Genomic DNA, 14,180 nt, shown 5'->3' with positions numbered 1-14,180 from the left:
CTGAGGCGTAGCGTGTAACATGGCAATGTGCGACGTAATTGCCGGCTGCAGTGGGCGTGCGTTTCTAGGCGCTGGAACCGCGCGACCGCTACGGTCACAGGTTCGAATCCTGTCTCGGGCATGGATGTGTGTGATGACCTTAGGTTAGTTAGGTTTAAGTAGTTCTGAGTTCTAGGGGACTGATGACCACAGATGTTAAGTCCCATAGTGCTCAGAGCCATTTGAACCATTTGTAACTTAATTACACACATCAAAACTCCTGAAGACAGACGTTGACTGTGGGTATTGTATCACAGACACAGTCCGTTAGACTGTTCAGAGATGTCACTAAACCTGCCCAAAGACATAAACAACCATGCATGAGCAGCGCCTATTAGACGGAGGGGGCCCAAGGTCCAACAGCCGATCAGTTCCAGTCATTCCACCAGGAAGGAGGTACACGTCCCGTGTTGTCTGTAGTTCAGCCATGCCTAGACGGTCAATATCGCGGTTCGATCGCGTCCGCATTGTTACTTTGTGCCAGGAAGGGCTCTCAACAAGGGAAGTGTCCAGCCGTCTCGAACAAAAAAGATGTTGTTCGGACATGGAGGAGATACAGAGTGACAGGAACTGTCGATGACATGCCTCGCTCAGGCCGCCCAAAGACTACTACTGCAGTGGATGACCGCTACCTACAGATTATGGCTCGGAGGAACCCTGACAGCAACGCCACCATGTTGAATAATGATTTTCGTGCAGTCAAAGGGCGTCGTGTTACGACTCAAACTCTGCGCAATAGGCTCAATGATGCACAACTTCACTCTCGACGTCCATGGCGAGGTCTATCTTTGCAACCACGACACCGTGCAGCGCGGTACTGATTGTCCCAACAACATGCCGAATGGACCGCTCAGGATTGGCATCACGTTCTCTTTTCCAATGAGTGTGGCATATGCCTTCAACCAGACAATCGTGTTTGGAGGCATCCGGTCAGGATGAACGCCTTAGACACTTTGTCCAGCGAGTGCAGCAAGGTGGAGGTTCCCTGCTGTTTTGGGGTGGCATTATGTGAGGCCGACGTACGCCGCTGGTGATCATAGAAGGCACCGTAACGGCTGTACGATACGTGAATGCCGTCCTCCGACCGATAGTGCAACCATATCGGCAGCATATTGGCGAGGCATTCGTCTTCATGGACGGCAGTGCGCGCCCCCAACGTGCACATCTTGTGGATGACTTCCTTCAGGATAACGACATCGCTCGAGTAGAGTGGCCAGCATGTTTTCCAGACATGAACGCTATCGAACATGCCTGGGATAGATTGAAAAGGGCTGTTTATGGAAGACGTGACGCACCAACAACACTGAGGGATCTGCGCCGAATCGCCGTTGAGGAGTGGAACAATCTGGACCAACACTGCCTTGATGAACTTGTAGATAGTATGCGACGACGAATACATGCTTGCATCAATGCAAAAGGATGTACTACTGGGTATTAGAGATACTGGTGTGTACAGCAAGGTGGACCACCATCTCTGAAGGTCTCGCTGTATGGTGGTACAACATGCAATGTGTTGTTTTCATGAGCAATAAAAAGGGCGGAAATGATGTTTATATTCATCTCTATTCCAATTTTCTGTGCAAGTTCCAGAACTCTCGGAACCGCGGGGATGCAAAACGTTTTTTGATGTGTCTATATCGATGCTTGAGAAACATCATTTTGTAACAGTTTCGCATGCGAAGAGTTCGTCCACACTTGCAGCACCATCCTCTTCAGCAGGACAGTGCTAGGCCACACACAGGCGCTTTGACATCTCTGAAAATCCAACGCTGTGGTTTCGCTGTCATCGATTACGTTCCGTACAGTCCCGACTCGGCCCCATCCGATATTCATGTGCTTCCAAAACTTAAATAGCACGTATATGCCTCCGCATGAACCCTAATTTCTCGTATCTTATCTTCGTGGTCCTTACGCGTAGTGTTATGATGGCAACAGCAGAATCATTCGGCAGTCAACTTCTATTGCCGGTTCTCTAAATTTTCTCATTAGTGTTCGTCCAAGGGTTCAGGGCTCACATTTGAGCTCTCGAAGCATATGTATTGGAGCCCGCCTCTGAATTACTTCGATGTCTTCCTTTAATCCGACTTGGTTCGGATACCAAAAACTCGAGTATACACGAGACTAGGTCGCTCCAGCTTCCTATATGCGATCTCCTTTACAGATGAACCATACTTTTCCAGAATTCTCCAGAATGGTCCAAGTCGACCATTCGCCTTCCCTACCACAGTCCTCACATGCTCGTTCCATTTCATATATATAAAAAAAAAAGTTCAGATGTGTGTGAAATCTTATGGAACTTTAACTGCTGAGGTCATCAGTCCCTAAGCTTACACACTACTTAACCTAAATTATCCTAAGGTCAAACACACACACCCATGCCCGACGGAGGACTCGAACCTCCGCCGGGACCAGCCGCACAGTCCATGACTGCAGCGCCCCAGACCGCTCGGCTAATCCCGCGCGGCCATTTCACATCGCTTTGCTACGCTTCACCCAGGTATTCCAACCGCGCGACTGTATCAAGCAGGTCATTACTAGCGCTGTATCAGAGCACTGCGGGTTTGTTTTTTCTGAATATTGCCATTATCTTTTCTTCTGCGTTCGTCTGCAGCACGATATTTCAAAATTGTTACCCTATTTTCTGTACGTTTCACTTGTGTACAACCCCACCCTCCAGACAAATACATTGAGACAAGATTTCCTAACACTTAAATTTACATTCCATGTTAACAAATTTCTCTTTTTCGGTTTCGCTTTTCTTGCTATTGCAGTCTGCATTTTATATCCTATTTACTTCCGCCATCGACAGTTATTTTGCGAGTAAATAACAAAATCCATCCACTGGCGTTCCCCAAGGTAGTGATATAGCCCCTTTGTTCTTCCTTATCTATATAAACGATTTGGGAGACGATCTGAGCAGCCGTCTTCGGTTGTTTGCAGATGACGTTGTCGTTTATCTACTTATAAAGTCATCAGAAGATCAAAACAAACTGCAAAACGATGTATAAAAAATGTCTGAATGGTGCGAAAAGTGGAATTTGACCCCAAATAACGAAAAGTGTGATGTCATTCACATGAGTGCTAAAAGGAACTAGTTAAACTTCGGTTACACGATACAACAGTCTAATCTAATAGCTGCAAATTCAGCGGAATACCTAGGTATTACATTTACGAACAATTTAAATTGGAACACACAAGGAACACATATAAAATGTTGTGGGGGAAGGTTAATCAAAGACTGCGTTTTATTGGCAGGAAGAAAATGTAACAGACCTACTAAGGAGACTGCCTACACTACGCTTGTCCGTCCTCTTTTAGAATACTGCTGCGCGGTATGGGATCCTTACCAGATAGGACTGATGGAGAGCATCGAAAAAGTTCAAAGACAGGCAGCACGTTTTGTATTATCGCGAAATATAGGAGAGAATGTCACAGAAATGATGCAGGATTTGGGCTGGAAATCATTAAAAGAAAGGCGTTTTTCATTGCGACGAAATCTTGTCACGAAATTCCAATCGCCAACTTTCTACTCCGAATGCGAAAATGTTTTGTTCACACTGACCTACATAGGGAGGAACGATCACCACGATAAAATAAGCGAAATCAGAACTAGTACGGAAAGATATAGGTGTTCTTTCTTTCCGCGCGCTATACGAGATTGGAATAATAGAAAATTGTGAAGGTGGTTCGATGAACCCCTTGCGAGGCACTTAAATTTGATTTGCAGAGTATCCATGTAGATGTAGATGTACTTTAGTCTCTTATTTCCTAATATAATTCCGTTAACATCGCCTAATCGTATTCGATTACATTCCATTACACTTCTTTTACTATTGTTGTCTTTTCAAAACATTTCCCATTCCATTCGATTGATCTAAGTCATTTGTTGTTGCAACGTGATCGGTAAACCTTTAATTCCCATTCGGAATTCTTCCATGGTTCCTTTGCTGACTGCTCAGTGTACAGATTGAATAAAATCGGGGATAAACTAAAATCCTTTCTCACTCTATTGTCAACCACTGCTTCTCTTTCGGTTCCTTCAATTCTTATAATTGCAGTTGGTTTCTCTACAAGTTGTAAGTAATCCTCCGCTCCTTCCATTTTATCATTGCTACCTTTAAAATTCCAGCCAACATTGTGAGAGGTCTACTCGAAAACTACACACATAAAAAAAAGGTTTTGCCTCACCGCGGTTCCAAGAGTTCCGGAGCCTGTACAGAAAACTGGAATAGAGAGCAACATAAACATCATTTCCGCCCCTTTTATTGCTCATGAAAACCGCACATTGCATGTTGTACCACCATACAGCGAGTCCTTCAGAGCTAGTGGTCCAGATTGCTGTACACGCCGGTACCTCTAATACCTAGTGGCACGTCCTCGTGCATTGATGCATGTCTGTATTCGCCGTGGCATACTGTCCACAAGTTCATCAAGGCACTGTTAGTCCAGATTGTCCCACTCCTCAACCACGATTCGGCGTAGATCCCTCAAAGAGGTTGGTGGGTCACGTCATCCACAAACAGCCCTTTTCAATCTATTCCAGGTATGTTCGATAGGATTCATGTCTGGAGAACATGCTGGCCACTCTAGTCGAACGATGTCGTTATCCTGAAGGAAGTCATCCACAACATGTGCACGATGGGGGCGCGAATTGCCGTCCATGAAGACGAATGCCCCGCCAATATGCTGCCGATATGGTCGGAGGATGGGATTCATGTATCGTACAGCCGTCAAGGCGCCTTCCATAACCACCAGCGGCGTACGTCGGCCCCACATAATACCACCCCAAAACAGCAGGGAACCTCCACCTTGCTGCACTCGCTGGACTGTGTCTGTAAGGCGTTCAGCCTGATTGGGTTGCCTCCAAACACGTTTCGACAATTGTCTGGTTGAAGTCGTATTCCACACTCACTGGAGAAGAGAACGTGATGCCAATCCTGAGCGGTCCATTCGGCATGTGGTTGGGACAATCAGTACCGCGCTGCACGGTGTCGTCGTTGCAAAGATGGACCTCGCCATGGACGTCGGGAGAGAAGTTGCGCATCATTCAGCCTATTGCGCACAGTTTGAGTCGTAACACGACGTCCTGTGGCTGCACCAAAAGCGTTATTCAACATGGTGGCGTTGCTCTCAGGGTTCTTCCGGGCAATAATCCGTAGGTAGCGGTCATCCACTGCAGTAGTAGCCCTTGGGCGGCCTGAGCGAGGCATGTCATCGTCAGTTTCTGTCTCTCTGTATCTCCTCCATGTCTGAACAACATCGCTTTGGTTCACTACAAGACGCCTGGACACTTCCCTTGTTGAGAGCCCTTCCGGGCACAAAGTAACAATTTGCATGCGATCGAACCGCGGTATTGCCCGTCTAGGCATGGCTGAACTACAGACAACACGAGCAGTGTACCTCCTTCCTGGTGGAATGACTGGAACTGATCGGCTGTCTGACCCTCTGCTCATGCATGGTTGTTTAAACCTTTTGGCTGGTTTAGTGACATCTCTGATCAGCCAAAGGGACTGTGTCTATCTTTAAGGAGTTCTGGGAATCAAGGTGATGCAATGCTTTTTTTGATGTGTGTATAAACGATATGAACTTAGGTCTCCTTTTCTTCAGTCTGTCGTGTGATAAATTTCGTTAAGCTTGTATTATGTAAATAGTAGTATTATTCTGATTACAGCAAATGGAGCGTCTGCTTAGTACCTAGGCATCGTCATGACATAGTAGTGAAACAATAAATATGTATTCTTGTTTTTTTTTCATTTGGTCTTCAGCGTGAGTACACCATTTAACCGTAAATGATTTCACTATTTAGCCATCAATAATTACAAGAAATTAATATTCTGAACAAAGAAATGTGGTGCTTTAAAGTAATCAAACAATTTGTATTCACTATTAGCAAAAAAGGAAAAGTATCGTAATTTCTAAGAACAGATGTATTAATTAAATATTTCTCTACGAAAAAGTTTGCAAAGAGATGTGCTATATTAATAGTTTTTTGATTGCCTACAGAAATAGTGATCGCAACCTCTCTGTAGGTCAGTATCAAATTTAAAAATTGGTAAGAAAAATTGATCTTCTCAGGCATCTAAGAAATGTCTTATCATTCTTTATTAGAAGTTTTTTCAATGCTTGTATGAAATAACAATCTAAGTTTTCTTTGTTCTGAGAGAAATTGTTCTCTATTTTTCTAGAATTTGGAAGAAGCCAAGATTAAATGATTAATATTTTGAAAGTCTGAATTAATGCGATCAGAGTAAGTGTTTGAATATGTTATTTGTAAGCAGTGCAAATAAGCAGCGGAGTTGCCGCGATTGAATCTCATCTGGCTGATTGTGAGGCAGGTCTGCAATGTACTGACCTGTTACGAAACTAAGGAAAGCGACCTGTGTGTAGTTGAATCCACCCCTAATACTTTCCTCTACTTGCGTTTTTGTTTCCCCATTCTTCTTCCGCCTGGGACCTAACTTCGATTGTTACTTGGTGTAAGTAACCTGTGAATGGTAACTGGATAACAAGGTAGGCACTGGATATAGCAGCCATCTTGGTCAACTGGTCTACTGATTCATTGTGCAAAATGCCTTTGTGAGCTTTTATCGAAAGCAAAATCAATATTCGTGTCATCTAGAACAATTACTTCGTGGGCTTTGCCGATAACAAGTTTAGTACTGTGTTTTCCCCAGTTCCTGCTCTCTGTGGCACTGAGGGTAGTTTTTGAAAGAGAAATAGTAAAACCTTCTCGTCGTTATGAGTTAGAGACTACTTGACGCCCTTCGTGAATGAATGAGTGAGTTAATAAGTAAGGCTACCAGAAAACTGGACGCCGTGTGACATCACGTGTTTCCCTTGCAGATTTGGCCCACAACGAATCCAGCCATGACGTGGCAGACCTGGTGCGTCACTGGGGCTACGACCTGGACAACGGTGAGTCAGCCTGAAACCGTCCTCACTTCTCTTCTTTTACTGATCCCAGTAACTACTACTGTCCGGTGAAGGCTGTTTTATGAAAAAAATGAAGGGACAGTCATACTGCTACGTGTTCTATAACGATTTCCACAATGTCCTACAAGTAATTACACAGCTGAGACCTTCCCCCATCTGGTCAATTAGCTTGTAACGTCGGTAAGCTACTTACTGTATGCAACTTCAAGATCATGTGACAAAACGTTCACCAGAACACCTTGTAAACCGTCACGATTAAAGCGCCACCTACCTTACCCTGTACTAATAAGTCTGCTATATTTTCTAGTAGACACCGTCTATCTCTGTTAGAGACTAACTGAGATCGCTGATATGGCTCATAAGCGCTCGTCAGTCACATAAAAATGAATACATATAAGCCAGTCACATAAACAGGTGAAATACATACAAATATTAACTCGCTGCTTCTGAGGGTATTTCTCATCAGTTGTATGCATGTTTTTCTCACCACACTCGTTTCGCTTGATTGAAGTAAGTGCTAGAACAGAGTATGTTCTGCCCAACATGGTTGGCAAATTTATTTAAGATGTCGGATCCAAGATGGCGGTCATAGATATGGCAACATTGCAATGACATCATGGCTGGTAGTTCAAATTTTGGCGGGGAAAATAGGTCAACTGGGCTACCTCCACTAACCTAACCCACTCCCCTCTCCCCTCCCCTCCCCAGAAAATGGCACAAAGTTCAAATTCCAGCAGTACAATGCAACACACCATGGCTACCTCCACCAACCTAAGAAAATAGCGGAAAAAAGGTCACTTGGCCTACCTCCACTAACCTAAGTCATCAGACTGCCTCCTAGGAATTGGCGGGAAAAGGACTCAGCCTGTGCTGGATAGGATGGACATAAGTCTTTATTTTGCAGGCAGTCTTTATTTAAACAATTAGAGGCAGTACCTCCATTCAGTGTGTTCACCATGAGTTCTGGAGTCCAACTGACCTTGTACACTGTACTGCCACCAGAGGGCGGCATTCTCCGCCCTGTGATGTAATCTGAGATGGCGGTCTGGAGGGGGAAAAATGGCGGGAACCAACAGCAACCTTTAATCCAGTCACGTGCTAGACTTCAGCCAGTAAGATGGCGGTATCTGGTAATGAAGTTGGAGAGGGTATAGGGCACTTCAGTAGCTCTGGAACCTTGCTCAGTCAGCCAGCAGCAGCAGCAGCAGCAGTAGAAGAAGAAGAACCATGAAGCATCAACAGCAGAACAGGATGAAACGGAAAAGTGAGTATCCCATATCACATCTTTCTCTGTGGTTAGCGTTTTTATTATTGGTTGTTTTCGCATCTTGGTAATCATCGTTTTTGTTCAGCAGTAGCGCTCGACACATCCATGCCAGCAGGGCATCTTGTCGAGACCTACACCGACGTCTGGAACTGCGGCAGCAACAACCTCCAGCATATTTGAACCTGTAGCGACCACGTGGGATCCTGTAGCGCACACAGCCCACCTGCTGCAGCAGGACAAGGAGCTGTTGTCTGTCCCACTCATCGATTTGTGTGATGAGGACATGCGATCTGCCCCCAACACATCGAACGCTGCTGGTGATCCCAAACAACAGCAAGACTGAGGACAATACTGGTCACCAACATACGACCCATCCCAGCAGAACATCCCTGTGCTAGTGCAGGCACAGAGTGGAGATGCTGTGGATAAGAAGGCATCGAGTGTACCCATGCTTTTCAGTTCTACATACAATTTAACTCCCAGTGGAACGAAACGTGTAAACGTTGGTGTAGAAGCATATCATGACTGGCGCTTGCATGCGAGAATGCATCGAAGCGTGCTCAAGTGCCTATTTCCGAGTTCGACTGGGACGAAATATGTCGTGCAGAGCGCTACAACAATCAGCAGATGACTACAGATTATCATCCAACTCGTTCTGCCCCAGACATTCACCTTACTAGTGTGACACTATATATTACATCAGTGTATGATGACTGATCTATGCGTGAAATCGAGTGACAACTGTGTTTATCTAAGGCACATCTAAGTTATGAAGTTATACGATCTGGATACTGCGTTACGTCTTGCTTTGGAGAGATTGAACCGTTGGTTGCCAAGCATAGGCACTCCATACAATGATGATGTAAACTTCCTACGTGGGCATATTGTACATTTTGATGATTTCAAGCGGTACCATTGTTTGCACATGAACGCTGAACCGAAAGAGAAATAGATTAAATGTGCGTGTGAAAAACCTGAGTACTGTGAGGCATCCATTGGGTTCAGGGAGATATGCGCGGAATTTATTGCATGTCAAAAAGCTTTGTTTGCGAAATAATGTACAGGTGTGAAGAAGAGGATAAAGAAAAAGTCTGATGATTTTCTTGAAATACTGCACCCTATGATATTTAAACAAATAAATAATGTATGTGTATATATAATCTCAAACCGTGTTTCTGTTTTATTTCATACCTCTGTCATTATAGTAAAAGTAATACGCTTATTAATATCCTTATTTTTTCAATGCTACACCAGTTACTCATATAATGAATGATCAAGTTACTCTTCATGGGTAATATATATATATATATATATATATATATATATATATATATATATATATATATATATATATACAGGGTGTTACAAAAAGGTACGGCCAAACTTTCAGGAAACATTCCTCACACATAAAGAAAGAAAATATGTTACGTGGACATGTGTCCGGAAACGCTTACTTTCCATGTTAGAGCTCATTTTATTACTTCTCTTCGAATTAAATTTATCATGGAATGGAAACACACAGCAACAGAACTTACCAGCGTGACTTCAAACACTTCATTACCGGAGATGTTCAAAATGTCCTCCGTTAGCGAGGATACATGCACCCACCCTCCGTCGCATGGAATCCCTGATGCGCTGATGCAGCCCTGGAGAATAGTGTATTGTATTACAGCCGTCCACAATACGAGCACGAAGAGTCTCTACATTTGGTACCGGGGTTGCGTAGACAAGAGCTTTCAAATGCCCCCATAAATAAAAGTCAAGAGGGTTGAGGTCAGGAGAGCGTGGAGGCCACGGAATTGGTCCACCTCTACCAATCCATCGGTCACCGAATCTGTTGTTGAGGAGCGTACGAACACTTCGACTCAAATGTGCAGGAACTCCATCGTGCATGAACCACATATTGTGTCGTACTTGTAAAGGCACATGTTCTAGCAGCACAGGTAGAGTATCCGGTATGAAATCATGATAACGTGCTCCATTGAGCCTAGGTGGACGAACATGGGGTCCAATCGAGACATCACCAACAATGCCTTCCCAAACGTTCACAGAAAATCTGTGTTGATGACGTGATTGCACAATTGCGTGCGGATTCTCGTCAGCCCACACATGTGGATTGTGAAAATTTACAATTTGATCACGTTGGAATGAAGCCTCATCCGTAAAGAGAACATTTGCACTGAAATGAGGATTGACACATTGTCGGATGAACCATTCGCAGAAGTGTACCCGTGGAGGCCAATCAGCTGCTGATAGTGCCTGCACACGCTGTACATGGTACGGAAACAACCGGTTCTCCCGTAGCACTCTCCATACAGTGACGTGGCCAACGTTACCTTGTACAGCAGCAACTTCTCTGACGCTCACATTAGGGTTATCGTCTACTGCACGAAGAATTGCCTCGTCCATTGCAGGTCCCCTCGTCGTTCTAGGTCTTCCCAAGTCGCGAGTCATAGGCTGGAATGTTCCGAGCTCCCTAAAACGCCGATCAATTGCTTCGAACGTCTTCCTGTCGGGACACCTTCGTTCTGGAAATCTGTCTCGATACAAACGTACCGCGCCACGGCTATTGCCCCGTGCTAATCCGTACATCAAATGGGCATCTGCCAACTCCGCATTTGTAAACTTTGCACTGACTGCAAAACCACGTTCGTGTTGAACACTAATCTGTTGATGCTACGTACTGATGTGCTTGATGCTAGTACTGTAGAGCAATGAGTCGCATGTCAACACAAGCACCGAAGTCAACATTACCTTCCTTCAATTGGGCCAACTGGCGGTGAATCGAGGAAGTACAGTACATACTGACGAAACTAAAATGAGCTCTAACATGGAAATTAAGCGTTTCCGGACACGTTTCCACATAACATCTTTTCTTTATTTGTGTGTGAGGAATGTTTCCTGAAAGTTTGGCCGTACCTTTTTGTGACACCCTGTATACAAGAACCAAGAGGGAACAATAAAAAGTGGAAGACCAAGAACAAAGTGCTCCGATTAAAAAGGGCCGGCCGGTGTGGTCGTGCGGTTCTAGGCGCTTCAGTCTGGAACCGCGTGACCGCTACGGTCGCAGGTTCGAATCCTGCCTCAGGCATGGATATGTTTGATGTCCTTAGGTTAGTTAGGTTTAAGTAGTTCTAGGGGCCTGATGACCACAGATGTTGTCCCATAGTGCTCAGAGTCATTTTGATTAAAAGGGGTGTAAGACAAGGATGCAGTCTTTCTACCCTATAGTTCAATATATACATCGAAGAAGCTCTGAAGGAAATAAAAGAAAGTTTGCGGGTTGGATTGAAATTCAAGATGAAAAGATATCAATAAGATTCGCTGATGACATTGCAATCTGTAATGAAAATGAAGATGAATTACAGCATCTGCTTAATAGAATGAACATGGTAGTGAGTACAGGATTTGGATTCAGCGAAAACGGCAAAAGACAAACGTAATGAGTTGTAGGAAAAATGACAGTGGCGAGAAACTTGAAATCAGAATTGGCGATAGTCTTCTAGTATCAAAAATAGGTCTTAACTTGAAGAAATTTCAGTGAATGTCCGTTTTGAGCACAGCAGTGAAACGTGGACTGTCTGAAAAGCGGAACATAATGGAATCGTCTGAGATGTGGTGTTATAGAATAATGTAGAGAGTTAGGTGGACTAATAAATGGGGAGGTTCTCTGCAGAATCTGCGAAGAAATGAACACATGGAAAACATTGAGAAGAAGGAGGGGCATGATTACAAGACATGTGTTACGACATCAAGAATAAGCTCCAAACTATTGCGAAAGGCAGAGATTGGAATACATCCAACAAATAACAGAGAACGTAGGTTCATATGGTTCAAATGGCTCTCAGCACTATGGGACTCAACATCTGAGGTCATCAGTCCCCTAGAACTTAGAACTACTTAAACCTAACTAACCTAAGGACATCACACGCATCCATGCCCGAGGCAGGATTCGAACATGCGACTGGAGCAGTCGCGCGGTTCCGGACTGAAGCGCCTAGAACCGCTCGGCCACAACGGCCGGCGAAGACGCAGGGTGCAGTGCTACTCTGAGATGAGGAGGTTAGTGCGGGATAGGAATTCATGGCGGGTCACATCAAAACAATTATAAGACTGTTGGCTGCAAAGGAAAAAGAGTGCAGTTAATACATGAAAGGTAGATACCGAAAATTATTGTAATTTAAAGACATATTTAACATCTGAAAAAAATAAGTTTCATATTTCATTAGATGTGGCAGCTATGTAGTGAAATATGTGAAAGTGGACCACTGTTGTTGTTTGTTTAGTATACGGCATCTAAGTAAAATTCGATGACGAGCCACTTTTTCTTTCTTTCTTCTTTGGCAGTCTTCTGACTGGTTTGATCCGTCCCGCATCGAATTCATTTCCTGTGCCAATCTCTTCATCTCAGTGCAGCACATACAATCTTACGTCCTCAATTATTTTCTGGATGTATTCCAATCTCTGTCTTCCTCTACAGTTTCTACCCTCTACAGCTCCCTCTACTATCATGGAAGTTACTCATGTCTTAACAGGTCCTACAATCCTGTTACCTCTTCTTGTCATCGTTTTCCACATATTCCTTTCCTCTCCAATTCCGCGCAGAACCTCCTCATTCCTTACCTTATCAGTCCGCCTAATTTTCAACATTCGTCTGTAGCACCACATCTCAAATGCTTCAATTCTCTTCTATTCCGGTTTTCCCATAGTCCATGTTTCACTACCATACAGTGCTGTGCCCCAAACGTACATTCTCAGAAATTTCTTCCTCAACATAAGGCCTGTGTTTGATACTAGTAGACTTCTCTTGGTCAGGAATGCGCTTTTTTCCAGTGCTAGTCTGTTTTTTAAGTCCTCCTTTCTCCGCCAGTCATTCTACTTCTCATTACTTTCGTCTTTGTTCTATTTACTCTCAGTCCATATTCTCTACTCATTGGCCAGTTCATTCCATTCAGCAGATCGTGTAATTCTTCATCACTTTCAGTGAGGATAGCAATGTCATCAGCGTATCGTATCATTGATATCCTTCACCTTGAATTTTAATTCCATTCTTGAACCTTTCTTTAATTTCTGTATTGCTTCTTCGATCTATAGGTTCAAGAGTAGGGGAGAAAAACTACATCCCTGTTCTACACTCTTTTTAATCGGAGCACCTCGTTCTTGTTCTTCCACTCTTATTGATCCTCTTGGTTCTTATACATTCTGTATATTACTCGTCTTTCCCTATAGCTTACCACAATTTTTCTCAGACTTTCTAACATCTTCCACCATTGGAGATTGTCGAGCGCTTTTACCAGGTCGACAAATCCTATGAGCGTGTCTTTTCTTTAGTCTTGCTTTCATTATCATCAGCAACGTCTGAGCTGCCTATCTGGTGCCTTTACCTTGTCTAAAGCCAAACTGATCCTTATCTAACAATATCCTCAATTTTCTTTTCCATTCTTGTGTATATTATTCTTGTCAGCATCTTGGACGCTTGAGCTGTTAAGCCGATTGTGCGATAATTCTCGCACTTGTCGACTCCTGCAATTCTGTGAAATTGTGTGGATGGTGTTTTTTCGTAAGTCAGATGGCATGTCCGCCAGACTCATGCATTCTACACACCCAATGATTTTAGAAATTCTGATGGAATATCTGTTCCTTCTGCCTTATTAATTCTTAAGTCTTTCAAAGCTCCTATAAATTCTGATTCTAATATCTCTTCTAAATCTACTCGTGCCTCTTCTTCTATCACACCAGAAAAACGTTCATAGAGGCCTTCAGTGTACTCTTTCCACCTATCCGCTCTCTCCTCTGCGTTTAACAGTCGAATTTCCGTTGCGCACGTAATGATACCGTGATTTTGTCGAAGGTTGTGTTGACTTTTCTGTATGCTGAGTCAGTCCTCACGACAATGATTTCTTTTTCGATATCTTCACATTTATCACGCGGCCTTTCCTCT

At 43.9% G+C, this 14,180-nt stretch overlaps 1 protein-coding gene across 1 annotated transcript in view; it reads left to right on the top strand.

The window, feature by feature from the left end:
- Positions 1-14,180, top strand: part of LOC124552679 (carbonic anhydrase 2-like) — a 208,128-nt gene that overhangs the window by 93,680 nt on the left and 100,268 nt on the right. The window contains exon 4 of the mRNA XM_047127001.1: positions 6,883-6,954. Within this exon, the coding sequence (XP_046982957.1) occupies positions 6,883-6,954 (72 nt within the window). The remainder of the gene's footprint in view (positions 1-6,882; positions 6,955-14,180) is intronic.

Source organism: Schistocerca americana, chromosome 10 (assembly GCF_021461395.2).
Source record: "Schistocerca americana isolate TAMUIC-IGC-003095 chromosome 10, iqSchAmer2.1, whole genome shotgun sequence".
Classification (NCBI taxonomy): Eukaryota; Metazoa; Arthropoda; class Insecta; order Orthoptera; family Acrididae; genus Schistocerca; species Schistocerca americana.
This window is presented reverse-complemented; position numbering and strand designations above follow the sequence as displayed.